The sequence below is a fragment of the Haematobia irritans genome, chromosome 1 (genome assembly GCF_050003625.1).
Source record: "Haematobia irritans isolate KBUSLIRL chromosome 1, ASM5000362v1, whole genome shotgun sequence".
Classification (NCBI taxonomy): domain Eukaryota; kingdom Metazoa; phylum Arthropoda; class Insecta; order Diptera; family Muscidae; genus Haematobia; species Haematobia irritans.
Genome location: NC_134397.1, coordinates 231,434,424 through 231,461,497, shown reverse-complemented (window position 1 = coordinate 231,461,497; position 27,074 = coordinate 231,434,424). Strand labels below are relative to the sequence as shown.

At 31.9% G+C, this 27,074-nt stretch overlaps 2 protein-coding genes across 3 annotated transcripts in view; both read left to right on the top strand.

Moving 5' to 3' along the window:
- Window positions 1–3,543, top strand: part of LOC142223649 (acyl-CoA Delta-9 desaturase) — a 61,106-nt gene extending 57,563 nt beyond the window's left edge. For both annotated transcript variants that reach the window (XM_075293531.1, XM_075293589.1), the window contains exons 5-6: window positions 2,646–2,821; window positions 2,890–3,543. In XM_075293531.1, the coding sequence (XP_075149646.1) occupies window positions 2,646–2,821; window positions 2,890–3,047 (334 nt within the window). In that variant the 3' untranslated portion in view covers window positions 3,048–3,543. The remainder of the gene's footprint in view (window positions 1–2,645; window positions 2,822–2,889) is intronic.
- Window positions 3,544–3,579: 36 nt separating this feature from the next.
- Window positions 3,580–15,316, top strand: LOC142224242 (acyl-CoA Delta-9 desaturase). The gene is made up of 5 exons (XM_075294047.1): window positions 3,580–3,722; window positions 11,877–12,127; window positions 12,224–12,354; window positions 12,614–12,819; window positions 14,585–15,316. The coding sequence occupies exons 2-5, from the start codon at window positions 11,959–11,961 to the stop codon at window positions 15,084–15,086; spliced, it is 1,008 nt and encodes a 335-aa protein (XP_075150162.1). The 5' UTR covers window positions 3,580–3,722; window positions 11,877–11,958; the 3' UTR covers window positions 15,087–15,316.
- Window positions 15,317–27,074: the final 11,758 nt, after the last annotated feature.

The following is a 27,074-nucleotide window of genomic DNA, read 5'->3' as shown; positions in this document are numbered from 1 at the left end:
TATATACAATTATGAACTTGATATGGACCAATTTTTGTGTGATTGGGGATCGATTTATATGAGGTTAGACATGGTTGTTAACGGTCATATACTAGCACAATGTACCAAATTTCAATTGACTCGGATGAAATTTTCTCCTCCAAGAGGCTCCAAAACCAAATCTGGGGATCGGTTTATATGGGGGCTATATATGATAATGGACCGATATGGACCAATTTTGGCATGGTTGTTAAATATCATATACTAACACCACGTACCAAAGTTAAACCAGGTCGGATGAATTTTGCTTCTCCAAAAGGCACCGGAGGTCAAATCTGGGGATTGTTTTATATGGGGGCTATATATAATTATGGACTTGATATGGTCCAATTTTTGTGTGATTGGGGACCAATTCCTGGATGGTCGTTAGAGACCATATACTAACACCATGTACCAAATTTTAACCGCATCGGATGAATTTTGCTTTTCCAAGGGGCTCCGGAGGTCAAATCTGAGGATCGGTTTATATGGGGGCTATATATAACTATAGACCGATATGGACCTAGTTAGACACGGTTGTTAACGGCCATATACTAGCACAATGAACCAAATTTCAACTGACTCGCATGAAATTTGCTCTCCCAAGGGGCTCTGGAGGTCAAATCTGGGGATCGGTTTATATGGGGGCTATATATAATTATGGACCGATTTCGACCAATTTTTACATGGGTGTTTGAGGCCATATATTAAAATCATGTACCAAATTTAAACCAGATCAGATGAATTTTGCTTCTCCAAAATGGACTGGAGGTCAATTCTGGGGATTGGTTTATATGGGGGCTATATATAATTATGGACTGACATGGACCAATTCCTGCATGGTTGTTAGACACCATATACTAACATCACGTACCAAATTTCAACCAAATCGGATGAATTTTGCTCTTCCACGAGGTTCCGGAGGTCAAATCTGGGGATCAGTTTATATGGGGGCTATATATAATTTTGGACTGACATGGACCAATTCCTGCATGCTTATTAGAGACCATATACTAACACCACGTACCAAATTTCAGCCGGATCGGATGAAATTTGCTTCTCTTAGAGGCTTCGCATACAAAATCTGGGGATCGGTTTATATGGGGGCTTTATATATATATGGACCCATGTGGACCAATTTTTGCTTGGTTGTTAGAGACCATATACTAATACCATGTACCAAATTTCAGACGGATCGGATGAAATTTGCTTCTCTTGGAGGCTCCCCAAACAAAATGTGGGGATCGATTTATATGGGGACTATACGTAAAAGTGGACCGATATGGCCCATTTTCAATACCATCCGACCTACATCAATAACAACTAGTTTCAAGTCGATAGCTTGTTTCATTCGGAAGTTAGCGTGATTTCAACAGACGGACGGACGGATGGACATTAGATCGACTCAGAATTTCACCATGACCCACAATATATATACACGCAAAGAAAAAAAACGTTTGGAAAACGTGTACCGAAAACGTGTTTCTTTTTTTAGAGTTTTTTGAATTGCTTCGAAAATTTTAAACTTTTATCACCAAAAAAATTCGTTTGTTACAAAATTTGTATTTTTTCAATAAAAAAAGTTATTTTTGAAACAACAACACAATCCATTTCGTTTATATCAAACACTGTTCTTTTCTGACTTTAGTTCTATAATAAGACACATTTTACAGTTCAAAATTTAATATACTACAATGTAATGTTGAACATTTTTTCGGAATCTTCCGAACATATCTGGAATTTATTCGGTTCGTGGGCGCCGCAAGGTATGCTATATAAATATAACTTATATGGATATTTATCTATTGATGACCATAACAGGTACATAGCTCAGTGGTTAGTATGTTGGCTTACAAAGTGCATGGTCCACGGTTCGAATCTCCGTCCAGGCGAAAGGTAAAAAAATTTTAGAAATTTATAAAATCGTATAATTTCTTCTACATTGTTGTTATTACAGGAAAAGGTGTTAAGAACTAAAAAACCTCGTGGATGTGAGAAAGACGAGAGGGAAATGCAATTAGCAAGAAAACAATGTTTTTTTTTTTTTGAGTTTGTTTTTATGAAATTGTTTTTACATCCTGGAAAAGAATAAACGTTTATCACAAAAAGTATATACTTTTCTTCCAAATACACTTCCTTACAGCGAAAAGTAAATGAGAAACGAACTCTGTTTGTCTAAAATTTCGTTTGGTAGGAAAGAATTATTTTTTGCGTGCACTTTATGGGGTCTTAGAGCAATATTTCAATGTGTTACAAACGGAATGACAAAGTTAATATACCCCCCAACCTATGGTGGAGGGTATAAACAAAATCGCTACCGTGACTCGAACCTGGAGTGCCTGCTCCATACACGTCGCCGTAGCACATTGTACCACAGTCGGAGTTACCATAAAAACGTCCAACGAATATTTGAAGACTTTTCATGACCAAAGAAAACCGTAAACCGTTCATGAAATCGTGAACGCCCGTGGACGAAACAGTGAACATTTCGTTTTTTTGAACATTTCCGTTTCATTTTGTTACCGTCCGTTCCCGATTTTGGAACGTGTTACCACCTTGCAAGTAACAAGGGGTGGATTTATTTATTTTTTCTATATAATCGAATTGTTTCTTTTCTTCTATTCCAGGAACATAAGTCCCGTGGAAAGTCGCTTGGTTTCGTTTATGGCCTTGGGTGAAGGCTGGCATAATTATCATCACGTTTTCCCTTGGGATTATAAGACCGGAGAATTTGGTAGCTATCGGTTAAATATTACAACAGCTTTCATTGATTTCTGTGCTAAATTGGGATTGGCCACAGGATGTAAGTTATAAGACCATGAATACAAATTTAAAACTATATTCACTTTCTTGTATTCCATTAAACATTAGTGAAATCAGTTTCACCCGATATGATAAAGCGAAGGGCAATGAAATGTGGTGATGGCAGTCGTTTCCTTAGTGATGAATATGCCCATAGGGATGCTGTGTGGGGCTATGGCGATCGGGATATACCCAAAGATGATTTACAAGAATTGAAGAGAATGTAATCACAAGAATGGACCAACATCTCCCCCCCAGAGACAGTATAACCTGGCATAATGGCTAGTGAATTTTTTGTGTTTTAAAATTTTATAAATTTAAATATTAAGTATAAAACAAAATTATATCTAAATAATATCTTAAGATTACATTGTATTAGGTTAACTTAACCTAACCTAACCTACATTGTATTAAAGCTAATCCATGGCAATATTGTAATGCATAATCGAATTACAAATATTTCCTTAAAATTTTCATTTTTTTGTCAAATTCTAAAATAGAATGACAATGTATTTTTTTTTCATTGGTATTTTCTATGTTGTAATTTATATGAATTCAATTCTGCTTTTACCTGATATCCAAAAAAGGTATTATGGTGTATTCGTGTGTCGTGTAGCTGTGAAAATTCCAAGTGAACTGTTGTACCCCGCTCGATGTGGATCCCATTTAATGAAATACACGAGACAACATTTAATTGAAATAAAATGAATATTATTTTAGTAATGCGTTTCAACTCATTTACGATTAATGTATTTTTGAGGGTAAAGTAGATTCTTTGGTATTAGTTCTTAGACATAGCCTCCGGTGTGCAGACCATTGTAGCTCTCCTAGTCGGTATAGAAATATATGTGATTGAGTGAATTGAAGGAGTTTTTGTTTTTTGTAAAGAAATTTCCAGAAAGGTATGATATTGGTGATTGTGTGAGTTAAAATGAAATCTTTGAAATATATTTTTGTAAATATTGGTAACTATGATGTGGAAATTGATTTTTTTTGTGTGTCAAAATAATACGCAATTGAAATTATTATGTATCTTACTAGAACGAAGTAAATGATTGTACAAAGAAGACATAGTTTCGGAACGAAATTTTAGATAAATTAATGTTGGAACAAAACCTAGCTTTTTTTTGCTTCTTCCCTTATCAGTGTCATAAAGGAAATAAATGGTGATTTCTTAAGAGCTGTAGAAAATTAAAATTAAAATAAAAACACATAGGAAATTAAAAACAAAAAACACATAAAATTCAGAAAAAAATCATGAAGTCTTTATTTGTATCGATAGTACAGTTCATATAATTTAATGATTGAGTGTGTAAATATTATCATAGCGATATGCGGTGGTCGAAATATTTTTCTGCTATGAACAACTAAAATAACCTTGTGGGCAAAAATTTCTTCTTTTCTTGTGTTTTCACGTTGCCAGGTAACAACAATACCTAGTTGTAAGAAATTGATAAGCGGTGGCAACACTTTCCAATTTTTCGCCAGCCGTCATATTTTTCCGTTGCCATAAGAAACACATATAAACAAGCGTTCGCCTATCGCCATGGTTACCCAGCCATAAAGAGCTCCCAAAAAAGTCGTTTGGATCCCCAACTAGTGATGCGGAAGGATTATCTCCAATGAATTTTACATCCAGCAAACAAGGGCCTCCAAAAATGTAGTGGAAATGTTCTCTTGGTATCCGAAAGTGGTTCAAAAGTGTCACAGAAGCGATGAATTTTACATGGGCTTGTCATAGGACGGATGTCCACCATTTTAACAGCCGTTGCACTGAATTGCATCACTTCACTTGTGCAAAATTTAAATTTTGACTTTAAGCCGCCAGATAGCGTATTATCTAAGAGTGGTCCAAAAGAACTTCATCGGAAGTGGAAAAAAATGTGGGACATCCCGGAATGCTCTTGAACAGAAATTTTTGCAGAACAACTTTTTTTGCTGTGTTATATTTACACACTGAAGATTATTTCAGTCAAAAGTTAACCTCTACTGAGCCTCAAATGGTCGATCCAAATTTAGCCCCTCTACTCTTTCCAACATTTTAGCACATTTTGTATTCCACGAATAATTGCTTCAATGTTGTCTTTCAATGAGTCAATTAAAGGGGACTTGTCTGTACACGCAAAAAAATAATTCTTTCCTCCCAAACGAAATTTTAGACAAACAAAGTTCGTTTCTCATTTGCTTTTCGCTGTAAGGAAGTGTATTTGGAAGAAAAGTATATACTTTTTGTGATAAACGTTTATTCTTTTGCAGGATGTAAAAACAATTGCATAAAGACAATAAAACATTGTTTTCTTGCTAATTGCATTGTCCCTCACATCTTTCTCACATCCACGAGGATTTTTAGTTCTTAACACCTTTTCCTGTAATACCAACAATGTAGAAGAAATTATACGATTTTATAAATTTTTAAAATTTTTTTACCTTTCGCCTGGACGGAGAATCGAACCGCGGACCATGCACATTGTAAGCCAACACACTAACCACTGAGCTATGTACCTGTTATGGTCATCAATAGATAAATATCCATATAAGTTATATTTATATAGCATAGCTTGCGGCGCCCACGAACCGAATAAACAAAGTTTATTTAACAGAAACAAACATTTAGTTTGGCACCGTGGAGCAGTGGTAGCTACGTCCGACTCTCATGCCAAGGGTCGTGGGTTCGATCCCTGCTTCGGCCAAAGTTTTTTTTTTGCTTTTGTTTTTTTTTTTTACATATATTCCAGATATATTCGGAAGATTCCGAAAAAATGTTCAAAATTACATTGTACTATATTAAATTTTGAACTGTAAAATGTGTGTTATTAAAGACCTAAAGTCAGAAAAGAACAGTGTTTGATATAAACGAAATGGACTGTGTCGTTATTTCAAAAATAACTTTTTTTATTGAAAAAATAAAAATTTTGTAACAAACGAATTTTTTTGGTGATAAAAGTTTAAAATTTTCGAAGCAATTCAAAAAACTCTAACAAAAGAAAAACGTTTTCGGTACACGTTTTCCAAACGTTTTTTTTCTTTGCGTGTATACGAAAGTTGCCTTCTTATATTTCGAGTTTAGGGAACAAAAATAAATATTAATCATCTAAAATCGCTTTATTGTGTACCATTCGTATCAGTTGGCGCACAGGATCAACTGATTTTGGACGAAATTCGTCTTGGAGGGAATTCACTATATCTTCAATAAACACTTGCCTTTGGAGGAGTTTCGTTGCAAAAGTATCATTGCATAAAAAAGTGGCTTAGTTTTCACAAAACGGGCAAAACAAGCATGCTTTTAACTCCATAGGCTGGGATTATCGATGTTCTATGTTCTTTATTAATGTGTTTGGAAAATACATTCACTCGAGATGATATGCCAACATGGTGGCTATCAATTCCTCATTCGACTGCTTTTTTCCCAAGTGGTAAAGGCGAAAATGATTAAAACCGGTGGATGAAAACCGAATGACCGGTTTATCTTCTTACGCTGATAGTCGGTTTTCTTAAAAATACCATTTTTGGTGGACCGGTAACCGCTTTTTTCAAGAGCTCAATAACCGGTTTTCTGGACCATTGAATTTGGGTTTTTCGGTTCTTTTAACGAAAGCCGGTTATGCCAGTTATTTGCCTTTTATATTTCGAGATTGGGCAACTCTAGTCTTGCAATCTGCCATTATTTTTTAAAACTTGTGACGTGAATCAACTCAACAACAGTGCATCGATGAACTTAATTCAAATTTTGTCAATGAAGCTGCTTCAAGGACCAGTGTTGGTTCGATTGCATGCTGAACTCAACCGAGGTCGTAATTCACTTCAAGACGAATTTCGTGAATGTCTTCAAAAATCAGTTGTTGTTCCGGACACCACTGATGTTGTGCGCCAACTAATATTGCAAGATTGACGAGTTAGTGGGACCAGCAGACATTTAATGTTTGACTGTCAAAAAATTTAGTTCGCATTGAATCTACTCGTTCCAAAATAATCTAGCAAAATGTTAAGAAAATTTTACCAAAAATCTACAAAATTAAACGTTTTGTATCAAATTGTTGTCAAAATTTTATTTCTATCGACAATTTTATTTCCATAAAAAATTTTTGACAAAATTTTATTGCTATGGAAAATTTTGCAAAATTTTATTCTTATATAAAATTTTACCAAAAATCTATAAAATTTAAAAGCTTTGTATCAAAATTTTGTCAAAATGTTATTTCAATAAAAAAATTTGTCAAAATTTTATTTTTAAAAAAATTTCGCTAAAATTTTATTTCTATAGAAAATTTTGTCAAAATTTTATTTCTATAGAAAATTTTGTCAAAATTTTATTTCTATCGAAAATTTTGTCAAAATTTTATTTCTACAGAAAATTTTGTCAAAATTTTATTTCTATAGAAAATTTTGTCAACATTTTATTTCTTTAGAAAATTTTGTAAAACTTTTATTTCTATAGAAAATTTTACCAAAAATCTACAATATTTAAAAGCTTTGTATCAAAATTTTGTCAAAATTTTATTTCTATAGAAAATGTCAAAATTTTATGTCTATAGAAAATGTTGATAAAATTTTGTTTATATAGAAAATTTTGACAAAATTTTAGTTCTACAGAAAATGTTGACAAATTTTTATTTCTATAGAAAATTTTGTCAAAAATTTATTTCTATAGAAAATTTTGTCAAAATTTTATTTCCATAGAAAATTTTGTCAAAATTTTATTTCTGTAGAAAATTTTGTCAAAATTCTATTTCTATAGAAAATTTTGTAAAATGTTTATTTCTATGGACAAATTTGATAAAATTTAATTTCTATTTAATCGAAATTTTATTTCTACAGAAAATTTTGCCAATATGTTATGTCTTTAGAAGATTTTGCCAATTTTTTATATCCTAAACCACATAGTGGTCAGGGTATAATAAGTTTGATCGGCCAAAAAATGTGCCTACCAGAAATATTGATTTTAGACCCCATAAAATATATACCGATCGACTTAGAATGGACTCCTGAGTCGATCTAGCGCTTGGTGTCCGTCCGTCCGTCCGTCTGTCCATGTATTTGTTGTTCACAGGATTCCAGTTGCAATTATTAACCGATTTTGATGAAATTTGGTACAGGGAGTTTTTTAGGAACAAGGACGAACGCTATTGAATTTGGAAGAAATCGGATCAAATTTAGATATAGCTCCCACATATATGTATCGCCCGATTTCGACAAATGGGGTCACGTTGCGCTTTTTTTCAAACGGATCATCACCAAATTTGGCAAAAGGTAATATTTTCCATCTCCCTTCAAGTCTGCAAAATTTCATCGAAATCGGATCAAATTTAGATATAGCTCCCACATATATGTATCGCCCGATTTCGACAAATGGGGTCACGTTGCGTTTGCTTTCAAACGGGTAGTCACCAAATTTGGCAAAAGGTAATCTTTTTCATCGTTCTTCAAGTCTGCAAAATTTCATATAGCTCCCATATATATGTATCGCTCGATTTGGTCAAATTTGGCCGTAAAACCCTTATTTATCAACCGATCGTACTCAAAGTTTGCTAAATGTAATCTTCTATAGCTCTAACTGTATATGCGAAATTTCATCGAAATCGGTTCAGATTTAGATATAGCTCCCATATATATGTATCGCCCGATTTTGCCTAATTTGGCCGTAAAACCCTTATTTATCAACCGATCGTAACCAAGATTGGCTAAATGTAATCATCTATAGCACTAACTGTATGTGCAAAATTTCATCGAAATGGGTTCAAATTTAGATATAGCTCACATATATATGTATCGCCCGATTTTGAAAAAATTGCCCCTAATAACCTTATTTTTGACCATAGGGGCCTCATTTATTAACTGATCGTACTCAAATTTTACACAAAGTGACCTTCTGTGGTATGTGGTATCAATCATACCTGCAAAATATTATGCAAATTGGTTCAGAGTTAGATATAGGTCCCATATAAATGCATTGCTCGATTTTGTCATATTTGGCCATAATACTCTTATTTATTAACCTATGTTATTCAAATTTTGATGTACTACACCGAAAGAATTTTCTTCGTAAAAAGAACGAAAAATTTCGTTAAAAGTACAAAATTTGTCATTGCTTTACAACCAAAGAAACTTTTCATTAAAAGTACGAAATATTTCGTACTTTTTACGAAGAAAAGTTCTTCCAAAATTTTCGTAGTTTGTAAGAAAAAAATTCGTACTTTTTATGAAGAATCTTCGTACTTTTTATGAAAAATCTTCGTACTTTTTATGAAACAATTTCGTTCTTTTTATGAAAATGTTTCGTACTTTTTATGAAAAATTTTCGTAGTTTTTATGAAAAATATTCGTACTTTTTATGAAAAAATTTCGTACTTTTTTCTGAAAAATGTTCGAACTTTTAGAGAAAAATATAGTCGAAAGTGCATTTGGTTGTAGTTGCAAGTGTGAAAAATGACATCACTACTTTACATCTTAAGTTTTTGAATAATTTTTAGTTTTATTGCTTCACTTTTATTCTTAGAGCGCTATCACCCAAATGAGAAGTAGCATAGACTTGCATAAAAAAATAGAATAAAGGAATACACTCAAGCACATTATAAAAGACAATTTAATGCCGCGAACGGAAATTTTACAACTTCAATGAAACTTCTTCGTTATTTCAAAGAAAATGTTTCGTACTTTTTATGAAGAAATTTTAACGCAGAATGTTTCGTAAATTATTAGTAAAAACTTCTTCACAAAATTCATGAAATGTGAAGAAAGTTTCGTTAAAAGTACGAACTTTTTACGAAGAAAAGTTAATGTAGAATGTTTCGTAGAAGTTTCGTAAAATGTTCTTCGTAAAATTTACGAAAATGAATGAAAATTTCGTTATTTTCATGAAGAATTCAGGAAGAATAGTTAATGAAGAATTCTTCGTAAAATTAACGAAGAGAATTCTTTCGGTGTAGCTGATCGTATTTAGACTTACGTGTAGTTCTTACATAAATCTATTGCCCTATTTACAGAAATTTGGATTTATTATCCAAAACTAATTGACCGATTTCCTCTTTTTTTAATAATGGACTCAATATTAGTGGCATACTAACTCTTTTGGTGCAAAATAAACTATAGCTCCTAATATTAGACATTTCTGCTCAGATTGTGACAAGACACCCATAAACATGTACCCACCTTTATGTTCTCCAAAACCTATACCAATGATACCCCACAAATGCTTATGTTTACTAATTCAGTAGGAGTGGTTTAGGGTATGATATAGTCGGCCCCGCCCGACTTTCTACTTTACTTACTTGTGAGCCCGAAAATAAAATTTAAGTACCTCTTAGTTGTAGTGGAATATTTTGCAAACTCTACCAAAACATCAAGAATTCTAGAAATCTACCAAGACAGTAAAAAATCGACCATTTTTGGTAGAATTCTAACAACTGTGGCAACCGTTATTGGATTCCACCACACAATTTGCCAATCACTGAAATAAAGGCTCGTATCAATTAGTGGAAAGAAATACTCGAAACATACGATCGAGGCGCTGCGAAACATGTCTATGTGAAGGGCGATGGATTAGGCGTATGAGCCCGAAAATAAACAGCAGTAGAATGTATGGCAGGAGCCAAATCCAACAAAAGTTGCTCGCACACGAAGTACTTCGAAGCCAGTGTTGCCAGGGGTAACATTTATTTGGGGGAATTTTTGGGGGTAAAAAATATCTTGGACCTAATAAAGTGGAGCAATTCTCAAGCAAATTCGGAACAATTTTGGCATGAATTATGAGAAAAAAGAAGCGGGAAGTCAACAAGAAGATCCTAAATACAAGCAAGAATGCAATAGCATTATTTTCGTTATCTTTTTCAAAATCTTCTGTTGAAAGGGCATTTTTAATATTTGACACTATTAAAAAAAATTGTATTTGAACTTAGCAGCTGAAAGCATTTTAAGAGTAAGCCTGCTTTTTTAATTCATATACATATAGTATTATTACATCCAAAGAAAAAATAATTTCCTCAGGGACGAAATTTTAAACAAACGAAAATCTCTTGTTATAAAGTATTTTCTTAAAGAGCACATTTTATTTTTTATTTACTTCAAAGAAAAATTTTTTAGCATCAAAAGAAAACTTAGTTTTTCCAAAATTCCGTTTCCCAGCAAAGAAACTTCTTCTTTCACTATATATATTTGTGTTAAATTTAATTTTTAAAGTGTATCACTACGGGATTTTTTCACGAAATTTGGGATCCCTTTTTGTACTCTTTACATTCTTAAATTTTTTGGGGGTTTTTGAAAAAAGCCTAGATCAATTTAGGGGTGTTTTTCTTAAGATTTGGGGGGAAGAATCAAAAATCACCTGGCAACACTGTTCGAAGCAATGATCACATGTTTTTGCAGAAAAACTAGAGATGTCGCAATCGTACCACTAGAACAACGCAGAACAGTCAATTATGAGTGATAAACAACCATTTGTTTTGCAATTGTTCTTCGAAGAAATCAGAAAAACCAACCGCCTAAGATCACTCTACACCACGACATTGTGAGTTCCCATACATCGACTCAAACAACTCCATTTCTGAGCTCTCAAAACATCGATTTAATGGATCATCCGTTTAATGTTCCTGATTTGGCACCGAATGCCTTCTTGCTATTCCCGTACAAAATAAATTAAATGAGAGGTCATCATGAAAGGATTTTGGTTTGACACCTGAAGAAGAGATTGATGTGTTCAGTGTCAAAAGTGCTTCGACAATGGGTTCAAACGATTGCAAAATTATATAGATCTTTATGGGGAATATTTTGTAAAACAATAAACTATTATCGAGGTTAATATTTGTTCTCTAATCCGGAAATACAAAAGGCAACCTTCGTATGTTACTTCCAAGAATGTTTAGTAACCAGAATATTTTTTGCTGGGTATAAGTATTGCTATGCACTTAGTATTCTATATAGCAGGCCAATATAACCCAGAATTCTATTAAATCGTACATTCAAATGTAAATTTTAAGTCGATTTCTATGCGAAACATTTACGTTTTCCGGGTCAAAAACTCATTTATATTTACATACTATAATTATTTGTTTTATTTTTTTCAGGGAGCTAAATCGTTGCTGCCGATCATTATTTCATTCAATTCAGTAACGCACACACACACACACACGCGCATACATCTACACAATGCCAGAGGAAATTGCAACAAAAAGTTCTTCACCTCAAGCTGAGGTTAAAAGCTCGAAACGTGAGGCAAGTTGGCCATCGGTGTTATTCTTCATACATTTGCACATATTGGGACTATATGGCATATTTGTTATGATGACCAGTGCGTCATGGTTGACCATTGTATTTAGTAAGTGAAATTACCAAACGAGGAGGATTGTGAATGGAATGCATTTCATTTTTGTTCTTCTTCTTCTTCTTTTTGTTTTTTTTTAATCCGCAATAGCTTTGACACTGACAGTATTGGGTATTTTGGGAGCTACGGCGGGTGCCCATAGATTATGGGCTCATGGAACCTATAAAGCAACAACGGGATTGAAAATATTTTTAATGCTATGCCAAACAATAGCGGGAGAGGTAGGTTTCACTGTTGGTAATATCAATTTTACGTTTTCCAACACTGGTGGTGGAAATGAAATTTAGCTTAGACACAAACTTTTTACGTATTCCAACACTTGTGGTGGTGTGTTTACAATTTAGCTTAGACACTAACGAATAAATTTCAACGACCCGTTTTGGGATTCCCTCGATAGATGGCTGTACCAATGTAAAAATTTGGAATTTGTTTTTATTCTCTGTTCTGTTTATTTTATTATAATTTTTTCTATTTTTTTAGGGTTCTATTTACAATTGGGTTCGAGCTCATCGTCTACATCACCAATATTTCCGCAAAAATGAGGACCCCTTCTATAGCAATAAAAACTTTATGTCAGCTCATGTATATACACAATTGTTGAGCTATAGCAGTGAACAAGAACATCTTCTGAGTCAAGTTGATATGAAAGACTTAGAAGAGGATAAGGTGGTGATGTTCCAGAAAAGGTAAATTTTATATGCATACCAAAAACAAAGAGAACATACAGTGATAGAAAAAATTTCGTAAAATGGCTCTTTAAAATTGAGCCAATGAAGCAATTTCATAATAATAATGAAACTTTTCATTAACATAATACTTTCTCTATTTACTAACAAAATATTTCATAATAATCGTGAACATTATGTCAGTGATGTCGTTGGCTCAATTTTAATGAATTGTTTTAGTGTGTAAGAAGATCAAAATGTATTTAGAAAGTTTGACCGTAGAACAAATGCGATATACATGGCATCAATACGCAAAGAAGGTTAGGTTAGGTGGCGGCCCGATGTATCAGGCTCACTTAGACTATTCAGTCTATTGTGATACCACATTGGTGAACTTCTCTCTTATCACTGAGTGCTGCCCGGTTCGATGTTAAGCTGAATGACAAGGGACCTCCTTTTTATAGCCGAGTCCGAACGGCGTTCCACATTGCAGTGAAACCACTTAGAGAAGCTTTGAAACCCTCAGAAATGTCACCAGCATTGCTGAGGTGGGATGGTTAGGTTAGGTGGCAGCCCGATGTATCAGGCTCACTTAGACTATTCAGTCCATTGTGATACCACATTGGTGAACTTCTCTCTTATCACTGAGTGCTGCCCGATTCCATGTTAAGCTCAATGACAAGGGACCTCCTTTTTATAGCCGAGTCTGAACGGCGTTCCACATTGCAGTGAAACCACTTTGAGAAGCTTTGAAACCCTCAGAAATGTCACCAGCATTACTGAGGTGGAATAATCCACCGCTGAAAAACTTTTTGGTGTTCTGTCGAAGCAGGAATCTAACCCACGACTTTGTGTATGCAAGGCGGGCATGCTAACCATTGCACCACGGTGGCTCCCTTTAGCGACATACGAAGTTCAATATTAACACTGGTTAGTTAAAAATAACTCGCTAATGGGTTCACTCTTCTCTGAATGTTGAGCTGAAGATAGAATCGGACAACAGTCATTGATAAGAGGGAATTTCACCACTAGCAAGGTTAGGTTAGGTTAGGTTAGGTTATGTGGCAGTCCGATGTATCAGGCTCACTTAGACTATTCAGTCCATTGTGATACCACATTGGTGAACTTCTCTCTTATCACTGAGTGCTGCCCGATTCCATGTTAAGCTCAATGACAAGGGACCTCCATTTTATAGCCGAGTCTGAGCGGCGTTCCACATTGCAGTGAAACCACTTTGAGAAGCTTTGAAACCCTCAGAAATGTCACCAGCATTACTGAGGTGGAATAATCCACCGCTGAAAAACTTTTTGGTGTTCGGTCGTAGCAGGAATCGAACCCACGACCTTGTGTATGCAAGGCGGGCATGCTAACCATTGCACCACGGTGGCTCCCAACCACTAGCAAACGCATCACTAGAATAATTTACTATCGTTTGGTACATTCTACTGTCGAAATATTCGGCTCATTCGCCGAGCCTTTTAAGGAGTTGCTGCCGAAGACAAACGCTACCAGTATCATTGTAACGAGTAATGGTACGATAATGTTCACTTTGAGGTTTTTGATTGCGTCGTCAATAGCCTGTGGGTCATTTCTAGTCAAACTCTGACGAAAATGATTTTGGTGGTGTGTAAACAATATAATTAGCTTGTTCGATTTTTCAGCGTCAACATAAAAAACCACAATTATTTCAACATTTTTTTTATAGGACCGAATTTCTACTCACGTTAAATTAAAATGCTTTAATAAAAACCTTTTTCGATTGTAATACATAATCCTTCTGTTACAGATTCTACTGGGTATTGTATATTGTCCTTCATGTCCTTCTGCCCATCAACTCACCTCTTGAATATTGGGGTGATTCGTTGGCCGCCTCAATTGTGGTGGCCTTCTCTTTACGCTATATGATTGTTTTGAATGTATGCTGGCTCATTAATTCCGCCCACTTTGTTTGGGGCCTGGACAAGAGTTTCAAACCTTCGGATTCCAACAGTGTTTTCTTCATCACCAAATCCTATTGGCCCCAATATCACTACATGCTTCCCAACGATTATCAGAGCGGTGAATTTGGTGATTATGCGAGTGGTTTTACTACAGCTATGATACGAGTTTTTGCTGCCTTAGATGCTGCCACAGATTTGAAGACAATTAGTTCAATTGCTGTACGTGAAGGTTTAACGGAAGCTGTGGAAACTGGTCGACCCATAGCGGATTGCATTAATGAGCATGCGGAAAAGGAACAGGCGCAAATGCCTAAAAATCATTTCTTAAATCGTAATAAATTTATGTAAGCCACTACAGTAGCAAACAACAAGGGGAGCTATATAGAGTGGGAAGCAGTGATATCGAGAACGATGTGAAACATCAGTGGCGAATGTTCCATTGAATTTGATTAAAATATTTTAGATAATTTTTAAGAAATTCATTTCAGACAAACTTGTATGTATGTAAATGTATATATATTGTTGTTATGAAAATTCATATTGAAAAAATAAATTTTGTTTAAAATTACATTACTGAATCATTGCCAAAAATTATTTCAAACATAACATAATAGGTACTGGACAATTGTCCTTAATTTTTGAATATTATTTTTTTTTTACTTTATATTTTATTAAATATACATCAAAATTTTTTGTATCTATGAATTGAATAGAAAAGTACTTATTTTGTATGTCCAGTTTGGTAACTTTTTCCCATTGTGAATTTTGTATCTGGCTGAATAGTTACCGAATTAAACTTATTGTGAATTATTTATAAATCCAAAATTAGCAACGTATGTTAGGCTTAGTGGATAGAACATTACATGCATTTTGCCCACTCTATTTTTACCTCCATTAAGGTGAGCATCAAATCATTGTTCTCTTCTCAATAAAACTGAATTTGTACATCAATTCTTACACTCATACTTGGTTTTCTTTATATTTTTGTCTTTGGGCTCCTCTCTAAATTAATTCAACTTATTATTCCTCATTCCTGAGAGGAATAATCTGATGAACTAACTTGTCATACAGTCCACTAATCAGAGCTGCCAATAAAATTTCAAGAAAAATTGTCACTTTTTTATGAAAAAATCGTCACTTCCATTTTAAAAATCGTCAAAAATCTGCAGTGTAAATAATATTCAATCCAAACTAATTCTTTGGTTAAAAACAAAAGTATTTATTTCATATAAAGAACAGAAAATTAATATATCCCACTATGCATCATCAACAACAAAATCACAATGAATTCGGCTTTGTATAAAAATAACTTAAAAAATGTATGCAATGCTATGCAATTAAAAAAATAATATAAAAATTATTTTTATACACTGCGCCACACTGTGGAACAGGGTATTATAAGTTAGTGCATATGTTTGCAACACCCAGAAGGAGACGAGATAGACACATGCAGGGATGGAAAATGCAGTACTATAGTACTTTTTTCAATACATTTTCACCCCGGTCAGTACCGTAGTACCCCCGCGAAGGATTAGTACCTTTTGTGTAGACATTTTTGAGTCGATATCAGATTTATGGTACAATGGCTTTGACAAAATATTTTAATATTTTGAGAAAGTCTTTATCAACCTTATATAGTCTTTTACAAATATGGCAAAACAGACATGTTCATGTGGGAAGAAAATCTCGATTTTGTAAAAGACATAGTCAAAAACAGGATTTTATTGAACTTCAAGAATGTTTTAGTCGAAAAAAGAAATCGATTCTATATTATCGATTTTTTATTTCGGTAGAAAATGTTGTCAAAATTTTATTTCTATATAGAAATTTTGCAAAATTTTATTTCTATAGAAAATTTTTGCAAAATTTTATTTATATAGAAAATTTTGTCAAAATTTTATTTTCTTTAAAGTTCAGTCTCTTGATAATAATCTTCCAGTGAAATTTTTGTTGAAATTTAGTAAAAAGTACCTTTCCGCTCAAAAAATATCTTTTTTGTACTTTCTTAAAAATTGTATTTTCCATCCCTGGACACATGGTGTCTTTGACAAAAATGCTTAGGGTGGGCTCCTGAGTCGATATAGCCATGTCCGTCTGTCCGTCTGTCCGTGAACACATTTTTGTAACCAAGGGATTAGGTAGTAATTTAAGCCCAATCGACTTCGAATTTGGCACAAGTATGTGTTTTGGGTCAAAATAGAACCCTATTGATTTTGGAAGAAATCGGTTCAGATTTAGATATAGCTCCCATATATATCTTTCGCCCGATATGCACTTATACGGCCCTAGAAGCCTGAGTATTACCCCAATTTGGTTGAAATTTTGCACTAGGAGTACAATTGGTAGTATAGTAAAATGTGCACAATTTTATTGAAATCGGTTCAGATTTAGATATAGCTCCCATATATATCATTCGCCCGATATGGACTAATACGGTCCCAGAAGCCAGAGTTTTACTCCAATTTGGTTGAAATTTTGCACAGGGAGTAGAATTAGCATTTTAGCTATGCGTGCCAAATTTAGTTGAAATCGGTTCAGATTTAGATATAGCTCCCATATATAGCTTTCGCCCGATTTACACTCATATGACCAAAGAGGCCAATTTTTTCCTCCGATTTAGTTGAAATTTTGCACAGAGAGTAGAATTAGCATTGTAGTTATGCGTGCCAAAGTTGGTTGAAATCGGTTCAGATTTAGATATAGCTCCAATATATAGTTTTCGCCCGATTTACACTCATATGACCACAGAGGCCAATTTTTAACTCCGATATAGTTGAAATTTTGCACAGGGAGTAGAATTAGTATTGTTGCTATGCGTGCCAAATTTGGTTGAAATCGGTTCAGATTTAGATATAGCTCCAATATATAGTTTTCGCCCGATTTACACTCATATGACCACAGAGGCCAATTTTTAACTCCGATATAGTTGAAATTTTGCACAGGGAGTAGAATTAGCATTGTTGCTATGCGTGCCAAATTTGGTTGGAATCGGTTCTGATTTAGATATAGCTCCCATATATATGTTTTTATGATTTCGACAAAAATGGTCAAAATACCAATATTTTCCTTGTAAAATCGCCACTTCTTAGTCGAAAAAATGTAAAAATGACTCTAATTTTCCTAACCTTCTAGTACATATATATCGAGTGGTAAATCATAAATAAATTTTTGCGAAGTTCCCTTAAAATTGCTTCAGATTTAAATGTTTCCCATTTTTTTTTTTACTAACATTGTGTCCCATCCTAGTGCATTAGCAGACTTAAATTTTGAGTCTATAAATTTTGTAGAAGTCTATCAAATTCTGTCAAGATCGAGTGATACTTAAATGTATGTATTTGGGACAAACCTTTATATAGAGCCCCAAACACATTTGACGGATGTGATATGGTATCGAAAATTTAGATCTACAGAGTGGTGCAGGGTATAATATAGTCGGCCCCGACCGACTTTAGACTTTCCTTACTTGTTTTAATATATGCTATGGTTACTAATTCAGTAGGATTTTTATTTAAAAATATTCCACAAGAGATACAATATTCTATAGAAATAAAATTTTGACGAAGTTTTCTTAGTAATAAAATTTTGCAAGAATTTACTATAGACAAAAAATTGCCAAAAATTCTCTACAGATATAAAGTACTCAGAAAGTTTTCTATAGAAATAAAATTTGGACAAAATTTTCTATAGAAATAAAATTTTGAAAAAATTTTCTATAGAAATAAAATTTTGAAAAAATTTCTATAGAAGTAAAATTTTGAAAAAAATTTTCTATAGAAATAAAATTTTGACAACATTTTCTATAGAAATACAATTTTGAAAAAATTTTCTATAGAAATAAAATTTTGACAACATTTTCTATAGAAATAAAATTTTGAAAAAATTTTCTATAGAAATAAAATTTTGAAAAAAAATTCTATAGAAGTAAAATTTTGGAAAAATTTTCTATAGAAATAAAATTTTGACCAAATATTCTATAGAAATAAAATGTTGGCAAAATTTTGTATAGAAATAAAATTTTGACAAAATTTTCTACAGAAATAAAATTTTGACAAAATTTTCGATAGAAATAAAATTTTTAAAAATTTTTCTATAGAAATAAAATTTTGATAAAATTTTCTATAGAAATAAAATGTTGACAATTTTGATAATTTTGTAAAAATAAAATTTTCTATCAATTCAATATAAAACATTTCTTTCGAATAAAACTATTTTTTTTATATACTAACCACAAAAATTTGATCAACAACTTAAATTGTTTTTTTTTTTAGTTGGTAGATTTTTGGTAAAATTTTCTTCAAATTTTGGTGGAGTATTTTTGGCACGAGTGGCAACCGTGATACTAATACTGTAGATGTAAAATGAGGTATAGCTCCAACATGTATGAAATCTCTAGCAAAAGCTCGAAATTTCTCTATCTGGCAACTGTCAAATGTATTCTTTCTTTCGTTGGCTCTGAGCGTGTAAACGAACAGTTTCTAGTCAAAATTTTTGAACGCAGCCAATATCGTCATTTTTGGGGCAAAAATCGGAATTTGCTATTTTTTGAGCAAAAAATCGTCAAATAAATCGGCAAAATTGGCAGTCCTGCCACTAACACTCATAGGGAGTTTCATATTTTGACGCCTAGCACATTGCGCTCTCGATCTCATCAACCCCCAGCTAACGCCGATTGAAAGTAACCCCCCTCTAAATTGTACTGGTACTGAGACAAAAATATTTTGAGCTCCTTATAAGGAGTGGCGTGTAGGTAGGTACTCGTTAGACTTTCCTGTTGAGTCTTCCACTTTGGACGAATTCGATATATTTTCATAAAAAAAGATTAAAAAAAAAACAATTTTACAATCACGCTCAAAGACAATAGAAGAGAAGAAGATGGGAAATTAGCTGCTGAGAACCTCAAACCATTGACGGCGCCAGGTCCCTACCTGTCGTTTACGCTTTTGGTTCGACACATTAAAACGCAAATAAAACGAAATTAAGAGGTGGAAACATCTTATAACAAGCGGGAAAATATAATTTTTGATTTGTTGCTCAAACTTTAACATTATTACAAACATGTATGGACCTAGGCTTGCCAGATTTCAAATTGGCAAAACCAGTACATTCAAGAAAAAAAAACAATACATTTGCAAAAAAAAAAATATTCCATAATGTCCGGGTACCCAGCACAGAGTGATATTATGCTGTTCAGTGAGAACTCTAAGCTCTCTACGACAGCGGCTGACTACCTTCGACGTTATTTTCCGATTTCCTAAGGCTTTTATTGCTGCCTAACTATCGATGAAGAAGCTGATATCGCGGCTGAATATCGGCCTCATCGACAGTGGTTCCGCAGCCTTCACAATGCCAAATACCTCCGCCTGAAAGATGCTGCATCCGTCATCCATCTTTTATGAGTTCCTGATACCCAACTCTTCGCAGTAGATACCAGTGCCCGTGCCCTCATCCATCTTCGAGCTATCCGTATAATCGATCTCCGCTGTCCCTCATATAGATGCTGAGTCGCCATTAGAGTTCGACCGAAGCGGGTTTTTTTGGCCGAAGCCGATGTTCGGCAAAAAAGCAATAATCGGCCGAAGCCGATTATTTTTCTACAATTTGTAATTAAAGAAATTTGGTGTGTTTTAGTTCAATATTAGAATATTTTTTCAACAAATTCATAAATATAAAAGGTAATTCAGTCCAGTAGTTTGATATTACAATGACAAAAAATGATTTTTTATAATTTTTTTTTTTGTACTGGGAGTTTTGACTGAGACAAATTCAACACTTGGACAAATCAATATCAAATAAATTATTCAAAAAGCTTCGGCTTCGGTTAATCGGCCTCTTGACGCCGTGGCCCGATACGTGGCCGATTATCGATTTTTGGGCGAATGCCGAAGCCGATGCTTCGGTCGAGCTCTAGTCGCCATAAAGTTTGTCCTAATATCTCGCTCAACTGAAGCAACGAGTTCCGTGTGTCTGCTTACCACATTTTCGAGCGAGCCCAGGCTCTTCAGCATCATGAGTATAATCTCCGCTGTTCTTCTTTATGCGGATCCAGCGGGGTGACTCCCATCAGTACCTCAAGTGCTGCTATAGCCGTTATAAATAAGGGCCGTTCTGTTTATCCTGTTGAACTTCTGTATATGATTATGATGGTTCGTAATCGTCCACCAGACGTGGCATCCGTAGGTGGCCACAGGTCTCACAACTGCCGTGAATCCAGTGAAAGAGGGAGGGCTTCAATCCCCAACGTCCCCCAACCAGCCTTTGACACGCATAAAGTGCGTGAACCTATTTCCATGATATAGTTAGAAGTGATAAAAACTGTGAAGGTGATTGCAATCGGTGCGCATGAGTTTATTCGTGAACATGAATTTGTTCGTGAGTGTGATTTTTTGTCAAGCGTCATTTTTTCGTGAACGCGAAATAAACAAAATAATTGTGAATGGACGTCATACGCCTATATCTTTCCTAGTATATGTTATTAGTTCGCAAATTAGTAACGCGGAGCGTTTAGCGATACTTTTAATTGATCTGGAAAAAAACGTGCCTACCAGAAGTATTGGTTTCAGACCCATTAAATATATACCGATCGACTCAGAATGTCTGCCCGCCAAGCCCTTGGTGTCCAACCGTAAAGTAAAATTATGTGGTATACACGTTGACAAAGTTGGTAGAAGTTTACCAGAAATGGTAGATTTTTTTATTGTTTGGTAGAATTTTGATGTTTTGGTAGATTCTAACACACAAGGAGGTACTTCATAAATTTTCTATACACGGATGAAAAAGACTGTTTTTCATATGTTTGGCTATAAACATTATATGTTTGGAACACAAATTTTTAAACACAATATTTTTGAGTGCAAGCATATAATGTTCATAAACTAGCATAACATGTTTGGGACATATATGTTAATATGCTAGAACATATTATGTTTGGGACATAAAATGTTTGTAAATATAATATGCTTGGATGCAAACATATATTAATTTAGAAATAGCCTATAAACATATATGTGTTTAGTAGCTTGGAGCGCTATTTAACAGGGAGCGATATTGAATTAAGTTGGTGGTTGTTGCTTGTTATTACAAAATTAACATTTTATTTTTCCTTGGGCAATTGATCAGCTACTTCTTTGATCCTTACAAACTGTGTGGTCCGCGGTTCGAATCCCCGTCCGGCAAAAGGTAAAATTAAAATAAAAAAATCATACAATTGAATAATTTCTTCTACAATGTTTGTATTACAGAAAAAGGTGCTAAGAACTAAAAAATCTCGTGGAAGTGAGAAAGATGTGGGGGAATATACAATTGGGCAGAAACAAAATTTTGAGCATTCAGGTCGAAAACCTATGTTGTCAGCACCTATATTACCTGTTTATTTTCATAATTCATTATGATTGTAAATATATAAATAAATAAATAAAATTTTGAGAATTTTTTTTAAGCATATAATAATTTTGGGCGCAAAATGCTTCCAAACATATTATATGTTCATATAATAACATATTGTTGTTTTGGAAGACAACATTATTGAATTTGGATGCAAAAATACAAAATGTTTGGAACTTAGACTACCCAAACATATATTGTTTAGACCAATATGCTTTCAAACATATTATATATTGGAAGAGATCAAACATATAAATGTTTGGGCAATACCCAAAAATGTATATGCTTGAAGCAAAATATGTTTGGGAGTATATGTTACAGAAGCGATTTTTTGTGAGCGTGTAGAAATAATCTTCTGACAAAATTTCCTATATAGAAATAAAATTTTGAAAAAACAGAAAATTTTCTACATAGAAATAAATTGACAAAATTTTCTATGGAAATAAAATTTTGAAAAAAAAATTCTATGTAGAAAAAAAATTGAGATCACTTTCTACACCCTCACAAAAAATCGCTTCTGTAACATATACTCCCAAACATATTTTGCTTCAAGCATATACATTTTTGGGTATTGCCCACACATTTATATGTTTGATCTCTACCAATATATAATATGTTTGAAAGCATATTGGTCTAAACAATATATGTTTGGGTAGTCTAAGTTCCAAACATTTTGTATTTTTGCATCCAAATTCAATAATGTTATCTTCCAAAAAACAATATGTTATTATGTGACCATATAATATGTTTGGAAGCATTTTGCACCTAAAAATATTATATGCTTAAAAAAAATTCTCCCAAACAATATTGTGCTCAAAATTTTATTTATTTATTTATATATTTATAATCATAATGAATTATGAAAATAAACAGGTAATATAGGTGCTAACAACATAGGTTTTCGACCTGAATGCTCAAAATTTTGTTTCTGACCAATTGTATATTCCCCGACATCTTTCTCACTTCCACGAGATTTTTTAGTTCTTAGCACCTTTTTCTGTAATACAAACATTGTAGAAGAAATTATTCAATTTTATGATTTTTTATTTTATTTTAATTTTACCTTTTGCCGGACGGGGATTCGAACAGCGGACCACACAGTTTGTAAGGATCAAAGAAGTAGCTGATCAATTGCCCAAGGAAAAATAAAATGTTAATTTTGTAATAACAAGCAACAACCACCAACTTAATTCAATATCGCTCCCTGTTAAATAGCGCTCCAAGCTACTAAACACATATATGTTTATAGGCTATTTCTAAATTAATATATGTTTGCATTCAAGCATATTATATTTACAAACATTTTATGTCCCAAACATAATATGTTCTAACATATTAACATATATGTCCCAAACATGTTATGCTAGTTTATGAACATTATATGCTTGCACTCAAAAATATTGTGTTTAAAAATTTGTGTTCCAAACATATAATGTTTATAGCCAAACATATGAAAAACAGTCTTTTTCAACCGTGTATACATAGAAATAAATTAACAAAATTTTCTATGGAAATAAAATTTTGAAAAAAAAATTCTATATAGAAAAAAAATTTGAGATAACTTTCTATGTTATACAGAAAAAAAAATTGAGAAAATTTTATATATAGAAAAAAATTTTGAGAAAATTTTCTATATAGAAAAAAATGAGATAATTTTCTAACAGAAATAAAATTTTCTATAGAAATAAAATTTTGACAAAATTTCCTTAGAAAAAAAATTTACCAAAATTTTCTATAGAAATAAAATTTTGACAAAATTTTCTATAGAAATAAATTTTGAGGAAATTTTCTGCATAGAAATAAATTGACAAAATTTTCTATGGAAATAAAATTGTGAAAAAAATTCTATATAGAAAAAAAATTGAGATAACTTTCTATACAAAAATAAAATTTTGCGAAAATTTTCTCTAGAAATAAAATTTTGAGAAATGTTTATGGATAGAAATAAAAAAACAAGAAAAAAAAATTGAGAAAATTTTCTCTAGAAATAAAATTTTGAGAAAATGTTATGGATAGAAATAAAATTTTGAGAAAATTTTCTATATAGAAAAAAAATTTGAGAAAATTTTCTAACAGACATACAATTTTGAGAAAATTTTCTATAGAAAAAAAATTTGAGAAAATTTTCTATAGAAATAAAAATTTGACAAAATTTCCTTAGAAAAAAAATTTACAAAAATTTTCAATAGAAATAAAATTTTGACAAAATTTTCTATAGAAATAAATTTTGAGAAAATTTTCTACATAGAAATAAATTGACAAAATTTTCTATGGAAATAAAATTTTGAAAAAAATCTATATAGAAAAAAATGAGATACTTTCTATACAGAAATAAAATTTTGAGAAAATTTTCTCTAGAAATAAAATTTTGAGAAAGTTTTATGGATAGAAATGAAATTTTGAGAAAATTTTCAATATAGAAAAAATTGAGATAATTTTCTAACAGAAATAAAATTTTGATAAAATTTCCTTAGAAAAAAAATTACCAAAATTTTCTATAGAAATAAAATTTTGACAAACTTTCCTTAGAAAAAAAATTTACAAAAATTTTCAATAGAAATAAAATTTTGACAAAATTTTCTATAGAAATAAACTTTGAGAAAATTTTCTACATAGAAATAAATTGACAAAATTTTCTATGGAAATAAAATTTTGAAAAAAAAATCTATATAGAAAAAAAATTGAGATACTTTCTATACAGAAATAAAATTTTGAGAAAATTTTCTCTAGAAATAAAATTTTGAGAAAGTTTTATGGATAGAAATGAAATTTTGAGAAAATTTTCAATATAGAAAAAAATTGAGATAATTTTCTAACAGAAATAAAATTTTGATAAAATTTCCTTAGAAAAAAAATTACCAAAATTTTCTATAGAAATAAAATTTTGACAAAATTTTCTATAGAAATAAAATTTTGACAAAATTTTCTATAGAAATAAAATTTTGACAAAATTTTCTATAGAAATAAAATTTTGACAAAATTTCCTTAGAAAAAAAAATTTTCAAAAATTTTCAATAGAAATAAAATTTTGACAAAATTTTCTATAGAAATAAACTTTGAGAAAGTTTTCTACATAGAAATAAATTGACAAAATTTTCTATGGAAATAAAATTTTGAAAAAAAATCTATATAGAAAAAAAAATTGAGATACTTTCTATACAGAAATAAAATTTTGAGAAAATTTTCTCTAGAAATAAAATTTTGAGAAAGTTTTATGGATAGAAATGAAATTTTGAGAAAATTTTCAATATAGAAAAAAATTGAGATAATTTTCTAACAGAAATAAAATTTTGATAAAATTTCCTTAGAAAAAAAAATTACCAAAATTTTCTATAGAAATAAAATTTTGACAAAATTTTCTATAGAAATAAAATTTTAACAAAATTTTCTATAGAAATAAAATTTTAACAAAATTTTCTATAGAAACAAACTTTTGAGATAAAATTGTACAGAAATAAAATTTTAAGAAAATTTTTTATAGAAAAAAAATTTCTATTGAAATAAAGTTTTGAGATAATTTTCTATACAAATAAAATTTTAACAAAATTTTCTATAGAAATAAAATTTTAGCAAAATTGTCTATAGAAATAGAATTATGCCACAATTTCCTATAGAAATAAATTCCCACAAAAATCCCAAATTTATCGAATTTACCCACAAAATCCCCAAGTCCCCAACTCAGAAATTTCGTCCCCATTCACGAAAAAATATCCCCAATTTGGGGAAAAATCCCCAATACTGGCAACACTAGCGCTGGAAGCATTTACGGAAATAAAATTTTGAAAAAAAATTCTATATAGAAAAAAAATTTTTTGAGATAACTTTCTATACAGAAATAAAATTTTGAGAATATTTTCTCAGAAATAAAATTTTGAGAAAATTTTCTATATAGAAAAAAATTTTGAGAAAATTTTCTATATAGAAAAAAATTGAGATAATTTTCTAACAGAAATAAAATTTTGAGAAAATTTTCTATAGAAAGAAAATTTTAACAAAATTTCCTTAGAAAAAAAAATTTACCAAAATTTTCTATAGAAATAAAATTTTGACAAAATTTTCTATAGAAATAAAATGTTGACAAAATTTTCTATAGAAATAAAATTTCGTTTTGTTTTGTTATTGTTGGTTTTTGTTCTTTAATCATTGTTGTTGTTTTTTTGATTTCAGCTTAAAACCATACATTGACTAAACTACAAGTGTAGCTTAACCAACAGAGGAAAAGAATGTTTGTCAACTTTATTTGGGCAAAGCCCTATAGACTGCAAGATGGTTGGATGGACGCACGTTTCGGAATTAGCACATTCCTCATCAGCATCCTCGTCTTGCAGCAAAACTATCAACCAATTATAAGAATAAATTCAGGCGGTTCATTAAACCTAACAATAAACCACACTTGAACCTTCCGAAAAAAGGTTTTACAACAAAACAACAACAATGAAATAAAATTTTGACAAAATTTTCTATAGAAATACAATTTTGAGATAAAATTGTATAGATAAAATTTTTTTTTGGCAAAATTTTCTATTGAAATAAAGTTTTGAGATAATTTTCTATAGAAATAAAATTTTAACAACATTTTCTATAGAAATAAAACTTTAGCAAAATTGTCTATAGAAATAGAATTATGGCACAATTTCCTATAGAAATAAATTCCCACAAAAATCCCCAAATTTATGGAAATTCCCCACAAAATCCCCAAGTCCCCAACTCAGAAATTTCGACCCCATTCACGAAAAAATATTCCCAATTTGGGGAAAAATCCCCAATATTGGCAACACTGCCGCCGGTAGCATTTACGATTGACCGTAAATTTTCAATATCAACAACTAAGTTCCATTTTCGTCGATATGTTCTAATGTGAAATAGTTTTTTCAATATACGCCTAAAGATATGCTTTGAAATTTATAAGCTATTACATATATTTTACTAAATCAATTTTATGTTCAACTTAATATA

Bases quoted from the DNA above. Each gene is read 5' to 3' on its own strand.
- LOC142224242 (XM_075294047.1), top strand. From the start codon at position 11,959: ATGCCAGAGGAAATTGCAACAAAAAGTTCTTCACCTCAAGCTGAGGTT. The intron at 12,128-12,223 runs GTAAGTGAAATT...AATCCGCAATAG, and splicing joins ATGGTTGACCATTGTATTTA to CTTTGACACTGACAGTATTG. The intron at 12,355-12,613 runs GTAGGTTTCACT...CTATTTTTTTAG, and splicing joins GCCAAACAATAGCGGGAGAG to GGTTCTATTTACAATTGGGT.